The sequence below is a fragment of the Drosophila miranda genome, chromosome XR, assembly GCF_003369915.1.
Source record: "Drosophila miranda strain MSH22 chromosome XR, D.miranda_PacBio2.1, whole genome shotgun sequence".
NCBI classification, from domain to species: Eukaryota; Metazoa; Arthropoda; class Insecta; order Diptera; family Drosophilidae; genus Drosophila; species Drosophila miranda.
Genome location: NC_046674.1, coordinates 598,867 through 613,828, shown reverse-complemented (window position 1 = coordinate 613,828; position 14,962 = coordinate 598,867). Strand labels below are relative to the sequence as shown.

General features: G+C 44.5%; 2 protein-coding genes across 3 annotated transcripts in view; both read left to right on the top strand.

Moving 5' to 3' along the window:
• LOC108152132 (four and a half LIM domains protein 2) overlaps positions 1–14,962 on the top strand; it is a 60,861-nt gene that overhangs the window by 8,524 nt on the left and 37,375 nt on the right. Inside the window, exon 3 of one of the 2 annotated variants that reach the window (XM_017281225.2) lies at positions 9,421–9,506. In XM_017281225.2, the coding sequence (XP_017136714.1) occupies positions 9,421–9,506 (86 nt within the window). Of the gene's footprint in view, positions 1–9,420; positions 9,507–12,854; positions 12,967–14,962 lie in introns of those variants that run through there. The other variant, XM_017281224.2, reaches the window with a different exon arrangement.
• On the top strand, positions 3,876–6,071 carry LOC108152133 (peptidyl-prolyl cis-trans isomerase CYP95). Its single transcript, XM_017281229.2, has one exon. It carries the CDS (start codon positions 4,050–4,052, stop codon positions 5,811–5,813), a length of 1,764 nt encoding a protein of 587 aa, XP_017136718.1. The 5' UTR covers positions 3,876–4,049; the 3' UTR covers positions 5,814–6,071.

Genomic DNA, 14,962 nt, shown 5'->3' with positions numbered 1-14,962 from the left:
TTCCCATATCTGATATATGTACGACTTAAACAATTTTTCAATTTCAACACCCACCCATAATTTTGGCTTATTTTGTGGCTTTTACTTTGCCAATGTTTGTTGCTGTTGCTGTTGCTGTTGCTGTTGTCGTTGGCATTGGGGCGCCCCCCCCCCCCCCCCCTCCCCCACAGTGCCCCAGCAAACAGCTGTCATTGTGTGCGCCCCGCCCCGTCTGTCTGGTATCTGCGTATGCGTGCTTGTGCATGACTTAATAGCGGATAAATGTTATATGGTGGGTCATATAAACACATTCATACTCGCATGTACACACATTCATAGAGTACGAGTATGTTTATTTGATACTTTGCACACAATGCACTAGCCATTGGCCATTGGCCATTGGCCATTGGCCATCCAAGCACCAAACCGCCCGACCTTCATTCATAATTGGATGTCATTCAAATATTGCTACCCTTGGTGGATGGGATAGGAACCCCCAAAGAACTGTCGATAGTCGATGTTGCATCATAGCTGAAGTATTTCGCTTGGGCTGGGCTTCCAGCCATTGTGCATGTACTTTAGGGTTCAATCAAGTTCGACCATCTAGCAAATAATATTCCCCAAAAATAACACGTAAGAAGCAATCCAAATATTTCTCTTTTTTATGGCTTTTATGGAAAATTTGCAGGCCAATAAATAGAGAAGAATAGTATATCATGAAACTTCATGAAACTAAACCATAGATTTATCGTACCTCTCCACTACTTTATGTTGTGCAGATGTTTGGCCTGCAAATGATTTATTCGGCACTCGATCCATAAGGGAATTGTTTGAATATTTGAAATTTATTATTACTGAGGAACCTGCCTCAACCAACACTAAACATTAAACTATATGTACATATATACGATTCCTTTGAAGTGGAGCAAAGAGAAGAGAAGACTTTGTGCAGAACACTAAATATATTGTATACCGGGCGAACCATATCCGTCGAATGATTAATTCATGGTCTTTCTCGGTCTGCGGGCCTATGCAACGGGTTGTATGAGTAATATTTGATACGAATCGTGTATTCATGGAGATTCCGCTTCGTTTCATCGCAAAAATAAACACATAACTGCTCCAATTTGTTAGTTATACATATTTTATTAATCTTTTCACAATAAACATTTGGGCGCAGCAATATTTCTCTGGGCGCAGCCACACGACTGTGTGTGGCATGCGGCATGTGGTAAGCTCTTCTCCCTTCCCTTTTGGCGCCCGCCTGCAGATGCGGTTGGGGCAAAAGTGTTTCTGCTGCCTCATGCTTCTGCGAATGGCGTGAACTTTCCTCCTTTCCAGCTCTCCTCCCTTGCCTTTTTGCCCCACACTGGGATGATTTTCTTTCGTTCTTTCTCGCCCTCCCGCTGTGATTTCAGATTGCCCCACCAGCAGGTCCACAGACCAGAATGGTATGTATTTTCCAGCCAAAAGCATTTGGCTCCCGGGAATCTGATTATTTCTTTATACTCAAGTATTTAACACTTCAAATAAACACTTTTGGTATTCCATTTGTGAGAAATATTCACCTGCAAATTGAGGATATGCTAAACAGTTTTAGTTCTTTGATAATTCATTTTTATTGTTAATTAATAAATTATGGATTTAAGCAATCATAATGGCCATAAAAACTGTGGCAAAGACTGAGACACCCCCCGGCGTATACCTTATATTCCGCTGCAACATTAAGTATACGCGGAAGTGTTTACATTTGTGAAGATGGAGCATTGCATTTTGGTTTGTTATGCAGTTTGATGCAAGAATAACAAAAAGGGAGATGCGATATGCAAATACAAAAAGACAGGAGTAGATCTTTTAACGAAAATATTTATTTTATCGATGCTGGAATACATAAACAATGTAAGGAACTGTTTTTCAAAACATTGTTAGCTTTTTCAAGCAGACACAAGCTTTAGAAAAACATTGTTTGCCAAAAATGTGCAGATCTATTGCAAAATAAACCATTGTTGAAGGATTTTAGGAAAGCTCAAACTTGAAATATGTATGCTCCAGGCTTAATGGCAGCCAATCGTGGTAATGTCATGAGTCTTCATTAAGAGCATCTGATTTCTTTTTGGTCACCAACTATTTCGAGCTTTAAGATTTTGAGATAACTGATCCCGAAATTGATCCTCCATCTATAAAAAAAAAAAGATTCTTTCGATTATAGAAGGACAGATGATCTTCGGGCAAAAAAAACGATCAATAAAATGTAAAACTATTTTGCTACATTTACGTTTCTACCTACATCCCAACTACATGACTCAGTGGCGGCACCTACATGGCAATTCTACATGCACTTTACATGAATTTTACACAAAATATACACCGGTTAACGATCACATGATAGAGAGAGAGAGAGAGAGAGCGAAAATAGAAAAGAGCGAAAAGAGCATTGTTTGTCGTGTGTGCTCGGTGCTCGGTGCTGGTGTGTGTGTGTGTGTGTTACAGTCGCGGCCTCTGCCATTGGAAAAGCAGAAAACTTAAATTCAAATTAAAGAAGGATTAAAAAAGTGATTTTCCCAACTGATTTATGGCCCAACTGGGATGCGGGGACAGGACTGCAGATGCTAGTGTGCAATGTGTGGCTCTCCGTTTTGAGTGCATGTTTAAGCCTGTTTGGACCCGTACAGACAGACAGTCATATCCCAATAGAGTGCTTAAAATATGCATGTTTAAGCCCTGTTCGCGCGGTACAGTCATCTCCATTAAGTGCTTAAAATATGCATGCTTTAATTGGAGAGGCGACACTTGAATTTGACAGATGCTTCGGACACACAGATACAATCTAATGACTGGCATAAAGCGCTGCTGACAAAGCGGAGGTGGCGGAATCGGAAGCGAAACAAATCAAAATTGCCACCAAATTATCGAGCAAAAAAAAACCCACATCACCCAACGCACACGAAACTCAATCCCCAATCACTCATTAGACCAACACAAAGAGGCGTCTGTCTGGTGGTCGATTTAGTTGATAGAATGCTCGTGAGCCCCCCACCGTGTGGGGCACTTCGAACAAAGCATCGCATTGCCCGGCAAACACCTGAATTCTGGTGCCCGATTGGACACCCGGTAGCCGCGTAGCACAGGGCATATAAGGCACCTGTCTGTAACTTGCAACAGGAAGAGGAATACCCCAATTCGAGTATTCCTTATAAGCAATGTTTGATTGATACTTGAATGCAAATGGCATCTACCCGCAATGAAAGACTTCCTTAAGCAAAGAAGTCCATATAAGTGGAAATAAATTTATTTGGATGGGTGTTGAGGATTATAAGAAGCAAGAACTTCCTACCTTCATATAAAGAAAGATCTAACATCGCCATTAGCTATCGTTAAAAGTGAAAAGATGACTCTTTGCCTCCCTCCCAGGGCTGGGTATCGAATTATCGAATCACTCCTATTACCACCCGCAAGTTCTATTCAATATTTGACTATTGTTTCTGGCTGTAAGCGCTAATGCGTTAAATGAGACACTTGATGTCCGCGATAGGTCTCGATAGCTAATTAGAGCGATTTGTGGTTTGGCATGAATTACGAAAGAAGCGTTTGCCTTGCCACAACTCTTAACTTAAATTTACATAATATCTATCTACACATGTGTATGCGTGTACAGGTGTGTGGAGCACCCACGCAGTCAGCCATAATCTCTCAGAGCCCGGTTCAAGCGTATGGAACACGATGATGAGGCTCGACGCCAAATTGGTCAAAACACAACTAAACGAAACGAACAAACAAAGAGACAGGGAGAGAGAGAGATAGAGAGAGAGACACAGAGAGAGAGAGAGAGAGAGCGATCTACCGCTCTTTCAGAGTATGACAGAAATTCTAGTGATCCGCATAACAACTGAAGTTTTGGCGCTCACTTGCTCGACGGCAGTCGAAAGCGTCGGTTCGGTTTTTCATTGCTGCTCCGCGATCGGCCAGACATTCCCCCCCGCCCCGTCGTCAAGCAGGGGTTAAGCTTGATCCAAAGGTTAATTTGGCGAGAGAGATCAGAGACAAAGATCAGGGATCAGGATCAGTCAGCTATGTCGTTTTTCCGCAACATACGCTCCTCGCTGTCGTCATCGTCACGGGCCAAGAGTTCCTCCTCTCGCGACACGACGCCAGTGCGCCAGTCCGGCTCCCGTCCGGCCAGTGTTGTCAGCGTGGGCAGGGCCTCCTCCAGTCGTCGCGACTCCACGACCAGCTCCACACTGCAGCGCGGGGACACCTTCATACTGCCCGGATCCGACGAGGAGGCCAACACGCACTCGAACAGCTCCACCCTGGAGAAGAAGTCGAAGAAATCGAAGGTCTTCGGAAAGTTCAGCACCTTCACGAAGCGAAAAAAGACGCCCGCCAGTGCGCCCGCGGAGGAGGAGGTGGCCAGCTATGAGCATCATCCGAGCGACACGGCCACCAACACGTACTACAAGTGGCGCAGCGACGGCGGGGACCGGCTGCAGGACTACGACGCGCAGTCGGATCCGTTCAACTTCCTGTACGAACAGCACTCCAACCTGAGGAACCTGCAGTCTGGCTCAGCCGGGGACTCATCCGTGCATCGGCAGGCCAGCATCGGGTCCAACTCCAGCGGCAGCTTCGACTCCTCCACGTACCGCAAGAGCAAGACGCCCACGCATCTGCGCGAGCAGCTGGAGCAGCTGAAGACCCACTCCAACGACGATCTGCTCGAGGACCAGCAGCGGGAGGAGGACGAGCGGGAGAAGTACAAGACGGTGACGTTGAACAGCTTCAGGAAATCGTTCCGCGAGCGCCTGCTCCAGCAGCAGAAGGAGGCGCCGCACAATCCCGCCTGGTTCGTGGAGGTGCCGCCGCCGCCCACCCCAGATCCCCTCAAGACGTGCGGCAGCCGCTGGGAGTCCAAGGAGAACCGTCCGGACTTCCTTGTCTTCGAGAACGACAACTACCGGCCGCAGTCGCGCTCCCCGCTCCGGGACCGCCCCTCTCGCTCTGCCACCCGATCGCCAGTGAAACGGAACGAGACCTTCCGCGTGGTGCAGCCCTCCCTGCGGTACATGTCGCCATCGCCATCGCCATCGCCTGCTCCCTCCATACGGATCGAGATCAAGAACTCCATTTCGCCCCATTCCCCGGGAAGGTTCGTGCCCGTGGGCGTGGCCAAGCCCATGCCCACAACGGAGTACTATGCGCAGAGGCTTCTGGCCAGCAATCCGAGCAGGCTGGGGCCTCCATCGACTGCGAGAACCGCCAGTCCCAATGCCTCTCAGCGGTGGTACCGCCCGCAGAGCTCTCCCACACGAATGCAGCCCACGAGGATGAGTGTGGACCCCCAGCAGAACTCTCGGCTGAGCGTGAATCAGCAGCAGTCCTCGCGGATGAGCGTGGGCCATCAGCAGCCCTCGCAGCAGAGGGGTGGCAGGACCCTGGTGCACATCGGCAGTGACCAGAGCAGGTCCCTGTCCTCCGCCAATCCAATGCCCGCTCGAGGCAGGGCCCCCACGAGGGTGCAGCTGTACGGCAGCAAGCCCCAGAGCCGACAGCAGCAGCAGCAGCAGCAGCCATCATCGACGTACTTTGGAGGCCACTACAATGCACCTGCCACCCCCACCAACACCACCAACACCACCAACACCACCCACACCAGCAGCAGCGCGAACATTGCCCCACTGAAGCAGCGGGGATCCTCCAGCGGCTTGGGTGGGGCAACGGTCTACGGCGGGGGCGTTCCCACCGTTTATTTGGGGCGTCGCGAACAGCCAATGACACGTGCCGCCCCCGTGCCCACACGACGCAATCGATCGCCCATCAAAATGCCCTGGCGATAGAGAGAGACAGAGAGAGAGAGAGAGAGGGGGAGAGCTCGCGAAGTTCTTTCCGAAGAAAGACACCCAAGAGTGAGACGAGGTCTTGCGTCATGAGCGGGCACTGGACTTCGATCGTTAATGATTTATTATGTATCCATCGAATACAACCCCTCAGTCTCGTATCTATCGGATGTGTGTTGTGAATTTCGCTGCGTACAATTATTTTTTAAGTAAAGATCAATAATACGTAAATAAATATACGAAAATTTGTCTACTCAATTGAACATTTTTGTTATGTGGCCCCAAGGTGGGGATATTTTTTTTTGTTTTTTTGTGGAACCAGCGAACCCCGAAAAATACCGTTAAAAATAAAAATACAAGTACAATATGTGCCGTAGTGTTGTTGGTATAATTGTCAGCAAAAGAAAGCTTTGTGTGTGCTCTAAAAAAAAAAAAATGAGTTTTAATGCCTGCCACAGATACATACATACGTACATGGTTATTGCCTGTCTGTCGGACTGTCTTTCTGTATGACTAACTGTGCATGAAAATGAGCCGAACGTTACGTGACAGGGGCATTAAATATGGTCATCCCGAGTGAGGGGGATTTCTAGTTAGAAAGCAGCTGATGGGGTTCTGGCCGTATTTGGTTTTGAAAAATAATATATATGTATATATAAAGTTGTGGAATAAATTGTGGCAAATGATGATGTCAACAGCTAAATACAATAGTTGTTGTCATTGGAGATGATGCACGAGAGTAAAAGGAGCCTTTCTATGCGCTTCTCAAAGAGTTAAGCTCTGGCGCCACCTGTCGTGGATCTTTGCAGAGACTTCTTGCTTTTTCTCTCTTTCTGTGTCCTAATTAGTAGATCACTTCACTTTCTAAACTGGCCCCAGCCACAACCAGGCCAAGACTGTCGCCTGTGTTCGGGGCGAATCTTGAGAGACTTCTTTAGTCACTCCACTGCCAGCCACTAAACTTGGTCGGTGCAACTGTAGTAGCCACTAAGTAGTCTCTCCATACTCTACGCACGATCTTGAACCACATTCAGCAGCCATTAGCTGGATCTTAAGTAGAGTGTGAAAAATACTCGCAAGTTTTCTGCAATGTGAGCTAATACGCGCCGCCGTAACCTTGCCCATACGGCTGGCTGGCTGGCTGGCTGGCTGGCTGGCTGGGAGGGGGGAGGGGTCGATCTTTGCGTGGGGGTCTAAAAAAACAGGTTAACTTTTGAATCATCATCGGGCATCGGGCATCAGGCTTAATCGTGATCATTAGGCAGTGTAGTGCCCCCTGCCCTGCCCTGCCTTGCCCTGCCCTGAAACTCCACTCTTGGGCCTGGCTCTCTGTGAATTTCTCGTTAATTTGTGTCGGTACTTTGTGCCCGTTTGTGTGTAGTTTTTTGGGGGATTTCTGTTTTGCAATAAACAAACACTTACTGTTCTGTGTCGCGGATTGCTTTGGCTTTGCTTCGGCTTGGGCTCTGGGTACACACTCGCACAAATGTTTATACAAGTTCCAGTCTGGTCTGAGGTTGATGTTGATATACACAACGCATAGATAGATTCATTTCCAAGTAAACCAAAGACCGGTTTTCTGCGTTTGACAACGACGACGACCTACGGATTTCTATACCCTGTAAGACGTGGGGTATATTTTTTTTGGAAACTATTTCAAAGCACATCTAATGTATTATTTACATCCATAATTGTGTGCATGCTTCAAAATCGTTCAAACTGTGATCTATAGATCAACAAACTATCATGAGAACCCGGTAAAATTAAGAATATTTCTAGGTATATTTCTAATACTTCAATTATCATAGAAAACCCATCTCGATATCCCTATAAAAATCCCATTCTGGCAGCATTTTGTGTTTCAGTCGGATTGGATTCGTGATGCTATGATCCTATGCGAATATTATTCGAGTTATTCCACATTAATCAATGAAATATAATTCAAGAAAAGTGTCTATATAAAGTCATTCCTTTTCTGAATGTAAGACTTTAAAGGATGATAGTAATTCCTTAAGAGATTCTTTCGAGATTGGATAAAGAAAATTCCATCTGTAAATCGTCTTTTAACCCATAAACACTTTAAAGGGTATTTGTCATTTGTTCCGCTGGATTTTCGAGTGCAGACAGTCGGGTGGCACATAGCGTCATAGCCTAGGAAAATGTACGAGCTGTTGCCAAAGCGAACTTTGGCTCCAATTTATTTGGAGACTCTGATATTTTGCTAAAAAGCATTCTGTTTGGCTGTGCCAGAATTTGTAGCAGTGGGTGAACCCGTCGTATGAGTGGGCAGAAGGTGCTACACTTACAAGATATAAAGATACCAGATACAATACAAGAGCCCAGTGCCACAAAAGGCAATTGCAGCATAATGCTGCTGCTGCTGCTGCTGCTGGCTCATGTTTATTTATTCAGAGATTATTCAAAGATTATTCAGATTAAAAACGAAATTGGTTTACAGTCGATAAAAAGGCAGCTGCAGTGACATCATGGGACTTTGTTTCGAGAGTTCGAAGGAGGAGAGAGACTTCGAGAGACTTCAAGATGAGAATCTCCCCTTTCTCCTGTCCGCCCCACACAAAGATCGAGTCCTGTGTGTGTGTGTGTGAAAGTTTGTAACCAGTTGGACCCATTATAGATTTATTGACACTCTCATTTGTTTAATTGGGAGGACATTAATCTCCGCACTCGGGACGGGGGCAGAGGGGGCCCCGCCTAAGTGGAAATCAAACATTTGCCCAACTGCGGGGCCGAAGCTTGCAACTTAATGCCAACAATATCCTGGCCATGTCCCTACTGTCCACCATGGCACTTGGTGGTAGGGGGGGGGGGGGGGGACCATTATCTCTATGCCATTTTGGCCGCCTATGAACTGGGTCAGCATCGATTTTTGGAGCAGCGACGTGTCACAATTATCCTACCCTCCCAAAACAGGAAAAAAAAGGTCAAAGAAATGCAGTAAAAGGGTCGCACAGGATATCCTGAATATTAATGCCTCAACTGAAAACCGCCGGCTCTCGTTTTTGGCAACAGGAAAACAGTTTCTACTGCAGTCTTCCTGGCCACAAACAGAAAGACAAAGAGAAATGGAAGCATGCCAAGTGCAATCTCTCTGTGTGTGTGTGTGTTTGTTCTTCTGGTTTGTTTGTTGGGGTGTATTTTTGGAACAAGTGCAACATCCACAGAAGCAGCAGCAGCAGCAGCAGCAGCTACTGCAAGTGCAACTGCAACATCTAGAGCAGCCAGAAAGCTTAACTTTTGGCATGTCGAAGCGTTTGCCGCTTGTTTGGCTCGCCAAATGCAATTTGCATCCCCCAACACAAGGCTCCCCCGAAACACTTTAGATATATGTATATATGTATCTTTATCCATAGTTTTATTTGCGAAATTGTTTGGCGCAGTGGCCCGCAAATGAGCATAGGGCACAATCGTAAATCTCTTGTCTTGTTTTCGGTTTTGCGAGCAAATTTAAAGCGTAGACTTGGAGGGAGTTCAGGAGGGAGTAGGGAATACTCCTCTGGAGAGACTCTTAGGCCATACCCATCTCATTCTACGCCGATTTCTTTCCTGTTGTTTCGTTTTAATAACTATTTCCATTTGTACCTTTCAGGGTGCCATTATCCGCGAGGTTGAGGATGGAGTGCGCTGTGAACAATGCAAATCAAATTGTCCTGGCTTTGCAGCACACGATTGGAGGTAAGCAATTTTCAGGAATTTAATAGTATTTAAATTAAATATACGTAAATAAACTTAGAAACTTAACAATAATTAGTAAATTTATTCGATTTTAAAGCATTATCCAATTTGTTTCATTCAAAATTCATTCTAAACTTTCAAATATGTACATATAAATCAAATACCACTTGAGTAGCATAATATTCCACGACCGCACTGTAAAGCTTTCTTGCAAAAGCTTTTTTGCCGAATGGTTCACACAGCTGCTGCCAGATGGCGCTACATAAATGAAAAGAAACGACTGTAAGATATTCCCTTTGAAATGTAGTTTAATAAAGAAATAAGAGAGTTTTAAGAGCTAAGACGTTCGAAAAGAAAGTGGAATCGTCTTCTATAAATCCCCCTCTTTCGTTTGAAGCGCCCAAGCCAACATTAATTGCCCCAAATCTGTAGAAAGATTAAGATTTTGTATTTTATACCCAAATACTGTGAATAGTGTGTGGGATCAGAAATTCGTTTTCGCTGCGATCGATAGATAAATGTTGAGTCAGCAATGCCAAAAACAGATTGAACCTCTTTTTAAACAGCAAGGGGGGGGGGGGGGGGGAAGCAGCAGCGGCCACAACAATTTTGTGGCCCATAAAAGCGGTAGAGAAATGAACGGAAAACCGCAAGTCAGGGGACCAAAATGATGGGACACGAGGCACTATCATCTACAATGGATCTGGAGAGCGATCTGCCTTCCCCCAGGGTCAAATCGTTGACAACGTTGCAACGTTTGCTGCACACAGAAAATTGTAATGGAAATTTTTCTGGCCGCATCGCCAATTTATTGCCCGGCCGTCATTAATTATCTTCATTATTTATTCATTGTTATGCTTGCACTTGAACTGCCTTGCATTGCGTTGCTTTTCGTTTTAGTAGCTACAATTATGCAATTTTCCAAACGATTATGTGATGCATTCCACCCCATATATCCCCCCGCAAATGGGGGGCAATTGCAATTCGGGAAATTGGCCAAACACTTAGCGATTGTGGCCACAAAAACCATTTCGAATTACGCCATTAATCTGTGAACTGAATCGAATGTCCGACTGTCTGTTGTCTGGCTGTCGGGTGTCCGTTTGTCCATACGGCTGTCAGTCCGCCTGTCCGCTTCTACGTCCGTCTGTCTTCTCCTTTGTCTAACTGTGGTTTTTTTTGTGTGTGCTTTCTGTCTGATGCTGGCCGCATGCCAATTTCATTTGATGATTTACGGGGCGTATGCGTATTCTGATTCTGTGATACGCTGCTAAAAAATGGCATTGCAGATCTGTTGAGAAGATTCGAGGTAAAAGTATCAGAAAAGAAAAGAACAAATAATCGAGAATCGAAACCGAAGATTAAAGACTATCGGCATCGATATTGTTAGATAAATTATATATATATATTAGATTTATATTTTTTGTAATAAACCTAAATTTTTAACTTGAATAGGGTATTTTTATCTTCGTTCTGCCCAGAATTAGTTTTTTACACTTGTTTTTTTTTGTGGATTTTAATTTGTAATGTGTGTAGTTCGTGTTTTTGCATTTCTACGTGTCATTCGCTATAAATTACCAAAAGTTCTAGTTTTTCCTGTGGGTCTTTTTCTTTTTTTTTTTTCTGTATTTTTATGTGCGACTTTTATGGCCAAATGTGTTGGGTTGTAAATTAAATTATTTTTTATTTCTTAATCCCAGAAAGGCATAAATACTTCTCTAGTGACCCAAAGATATTAAGAAATATTTAAGAAATTGTGGTCATAGTTTTGTGTGAAAAAATATTTCATTCAGGTGATGAAAACATAGATCAAAAGCCATCAGTAGAGGAATATTTATTATATAGAGGTGGACACTGAAAGAAATGGTTAAGAAATTATGAAAGAAAATTTAAAGGGTATATAAAACTATCGATCTTTTTTGATTGATCTTTTTGCGATTGCTATTGTTTTGATTGGGGAATTGAAGGTAATGCTAGTGCCTTATCGTTTGCCCCTCTATGGAAACAAGCACCGATAGGGCTTCCATCCAACCACCCAATACCCTCCCCCGTGCCGGTTTCATCGGAGGTGCATCGTCAATTGGGGATCAATTAAGCTAAATGACCTTGACTTGTTTTTCTATATTTAACCAAAGAAATCATTTGATTTCTTAGATCTCTCCAGATTGGGATTCGAATTGAGTTGATGAAACGATTGCAGTGGAAGATTGTGACTGCGATTGCGATGGCTTCAGTGGGAAATGTTGCAACAGCAGCGTGGTTCAAGTGTTGGGTTCAACTCAAGTTCAAAGCGTGCGCTCTCTCTCACTCTCTTTCTCTGAGTCTCTTTCCCTCTCCCCCTGTCTCATGTTTTTTAGGGCTTGAGCAATGAACGCTACCGAGGCTGACATTGACTGACTGACGAAATGACTGACTGCATGAGTGACTGACAGTGTGCCCTGAGCCGGCTCGTGTTTGGTCTGATGTCTGCTTCTACAAGTGTTCATGTTCGTGTGTGTCTGTGTGTGTGTGTGTGTGTGTGCGTTCATTGACGATCTCTCTAACAGCCGCGTGCTTCGCGCGATTTATTTGTGGTTGTTGCGGCTGTTGTTGTTTTTTGCGTTTCGAGACGCGCTCAAAATTGCATTGTTTAACTGTTAAAACAGTTGTTACTCAGTTGTCCACGCGATCGGAGCGAAGCGAATGAATATTCCAGCCTTAAAATACATTTTAAACCGAAAGCAAACACGGTGAAACATCAGCAAAGCGTACAAGAAGAAGAAGAATAGGAGGAAAGGAGAGCACGCAATGTGTAAGCAGTACACCTTATCGCGTACACTCACTCTCCAACTTAACTCTCTCTCCGACCCGACTCTCTTTGTGTTTACCTAAACGTCAATCGCTTATCAGTATCGACATCTTCGTGTCTGTTCGTAAACGCAATACAGTGAGTGATCAAATATTAGGTCAGCTGGCAGTCGAAGCAGAAATAAAACGCATAAACAGTGAAGGACCGCGATATTGGTGATACACCAGCGTCCTGCTGCCGCGACAGGCCTAGCTTCGAACTACAGTGTGGTGCAAAATATTAGAGCAGCTTGCATACCAAAGAAAAGCCGTACCGCTTCATACATATGTATGTATATGTATTCGTGCCACGCACTGCTGAAAGACACCTGAGCGGCTGTCAAACTGCTGCCTGCCCGTGACTGTTTGCCCCCGCCACCGCCACCGCCATCCCATTGTTGCGTGTTCAGCGCTTCTCTTTCGTCTTCGCGCTGCAAGAAGTTTGCTCATCCAACATGCTGTTGAAGGTGCAGTCATGTGACGTCTTCCAAGTGCAGCCCGTGCTGGTAAAGAAACAACCAAAGTTTCCCACCCGCGAGCGCCACATGGCCATACGGCGAAAAAAGTCCACGGCCACGGTCACGTCCACGGCGAAACCAGCAACAACAACAGCAACAGCAGGCGGAGAACAACGGTAAGCATGGGAGCAGGAGAGGGGTCATCTATAGGTATTTATGAGTTATTGAGGTGGTAATTATCGGTGCTAATGGATTGCCCCGCGGCGTCTGCTCGCAAAGTATTTTAATTGGGCATCAATCTTTCCACACTCTATTTCGTACAAGAGAGAGTGCCAGAGGGAGAGAGCGGCAGCGGCAGAACTTTTGAATAAATTCTACTTTGATTTTAGCATTTCTATCGTCGCTTCTCTTCAGCTCTCTCTTGCTATTCCTTGTTTTCTTTTGTGGCCCCACTTTTTGCTGCTGTTTTGCATAATTTCACACTTGAAGATATCACATTTTTATGATTGGCCCCCCAAACGGATCCAAAACCCCTCAAAAAATGATGGGATCGTTTTGGAACAAATCGAACTTAGAAGTATCCCTATGGTAGGTCCTATAGATGGTGTATTTACGTGTAAATAATCATAAATCTCTATACTTCAAATACAATTCCTGATGAGTAACCTTGAAATTGAAATTCCTTCGCTCAAACCAAGAAACTTTTACCAGAAATAATGCTTTTCTGCCCACAAATTATCGAATAATGTTGAACATTTACAGGCCAAAGAACTAATGGGTTATACAACATATACCAGATCTTCCAAACACATAAATACCCCACATGACTAGGGAAACAGATTTTTGACAACAGAGAAATCCACAAAATTCTCCCCCGTCAAACCGAACCGAACCGAAGATAGTGACGAATGATCATTGTACTTTTGGGCCATAACAAACACAAACGGATCGCTGGGAACGGGCCAGAACAGATGCAAATTATTTGTGTGTTTACTTAATGTGACGCCTCACGTTAACGTGAATTTCCACGAATCACAGAGCAAAAGTCAAAGCAAAGACAGATACTATACGGTAAACAATATAAATAAATAGATTTTCCATTAAAAAAGTAAAACAACATTTGTAGCTACCTTTTGGAGGGAGAGCAACCTAGCAATGCTAGATACAGTGTCGGACATGCGATGTGGAAAGAGATGGCCTTAAACATCGGACGGAGAAACAGAAACAGAGACAGAGTTAAAGCCAGAGGCACAGACAATTGCACCTGCGACCAGGTGACAAGCGAACGACAACCGACAAGCGCCAAATGTATCCAAGCAGATAAAGATACAGATACAGCTACAGATACAGAGAGATACAAGCTACAATATCTGTAATGTAATGCAATGTAATGTTATTTTTCCTTTTTCCTTTTGGCTGTTTTCTACATGCCTGCCTGCCTGTTCGTGTAATTAAAAGCAACACACGAGTGGCCCCCTACACCGTCGAATGGGTGGTGGATGGTGGGTTGTTAAACAAATAAACAGATTCCCTGTTGCCCCACAGGTGTGTTTACACCCTCCGAGCGGAGAGCTACTCTCCCTCTCCCCCTCTCTCCTTTTCTCTATGTGTACGAGTATATATACTCGATGTTATAGCTGATATACGGGCTTGATTATGACCAAATGCATCTGCAAGTGCAGTTAATATTTCCATTCTGGATAGATTTTCGTGGCAGGAAGATTGTAATTAAAAGAAGATACTCTTGCAATCATTGGAATCCCTGGATCCTCTTTGATATATCTAGCTAGAATCGATCAAATACCTTTCCCTCCGACTGTGGTTTTGTTCTTTTATAGGACTTTTATGAATTCGTAGAGGAATAGGGGAACTTTTATGGCTCGAAATTCGATTGGTTAATCACTGGTTAAGAAGACCTCTGCCAGAAGATCACGTGCTGCAGTGGAACGATATTTGCATAGATGAAGATACACTATCGGCAGATACATTTATTTACCTTGCAAGTACAAAAAACATATCCAACTTGTTCCGGCACTTGGTTGGCTCCCGTATCCATTAATCAACTGCCTCGCCAAAGTCACGTTTTGCATTTCGTAATCGTATACGTATACTTGTGCGTGTGTGTGTGTGTGTGTGTACGGAGACATTTTAATGTGGCTGCTTATCAAACTG

What these genes read in the sequence shown, in the direction of transcription:
- LOC108152133 (XM_017281229.2), top strand. Translation starts at nt 4,050, where the DNA reads ATGTCGTTTTTCCGCAACATACGCTCCTCGCTGTCGTCATCGTCACGG.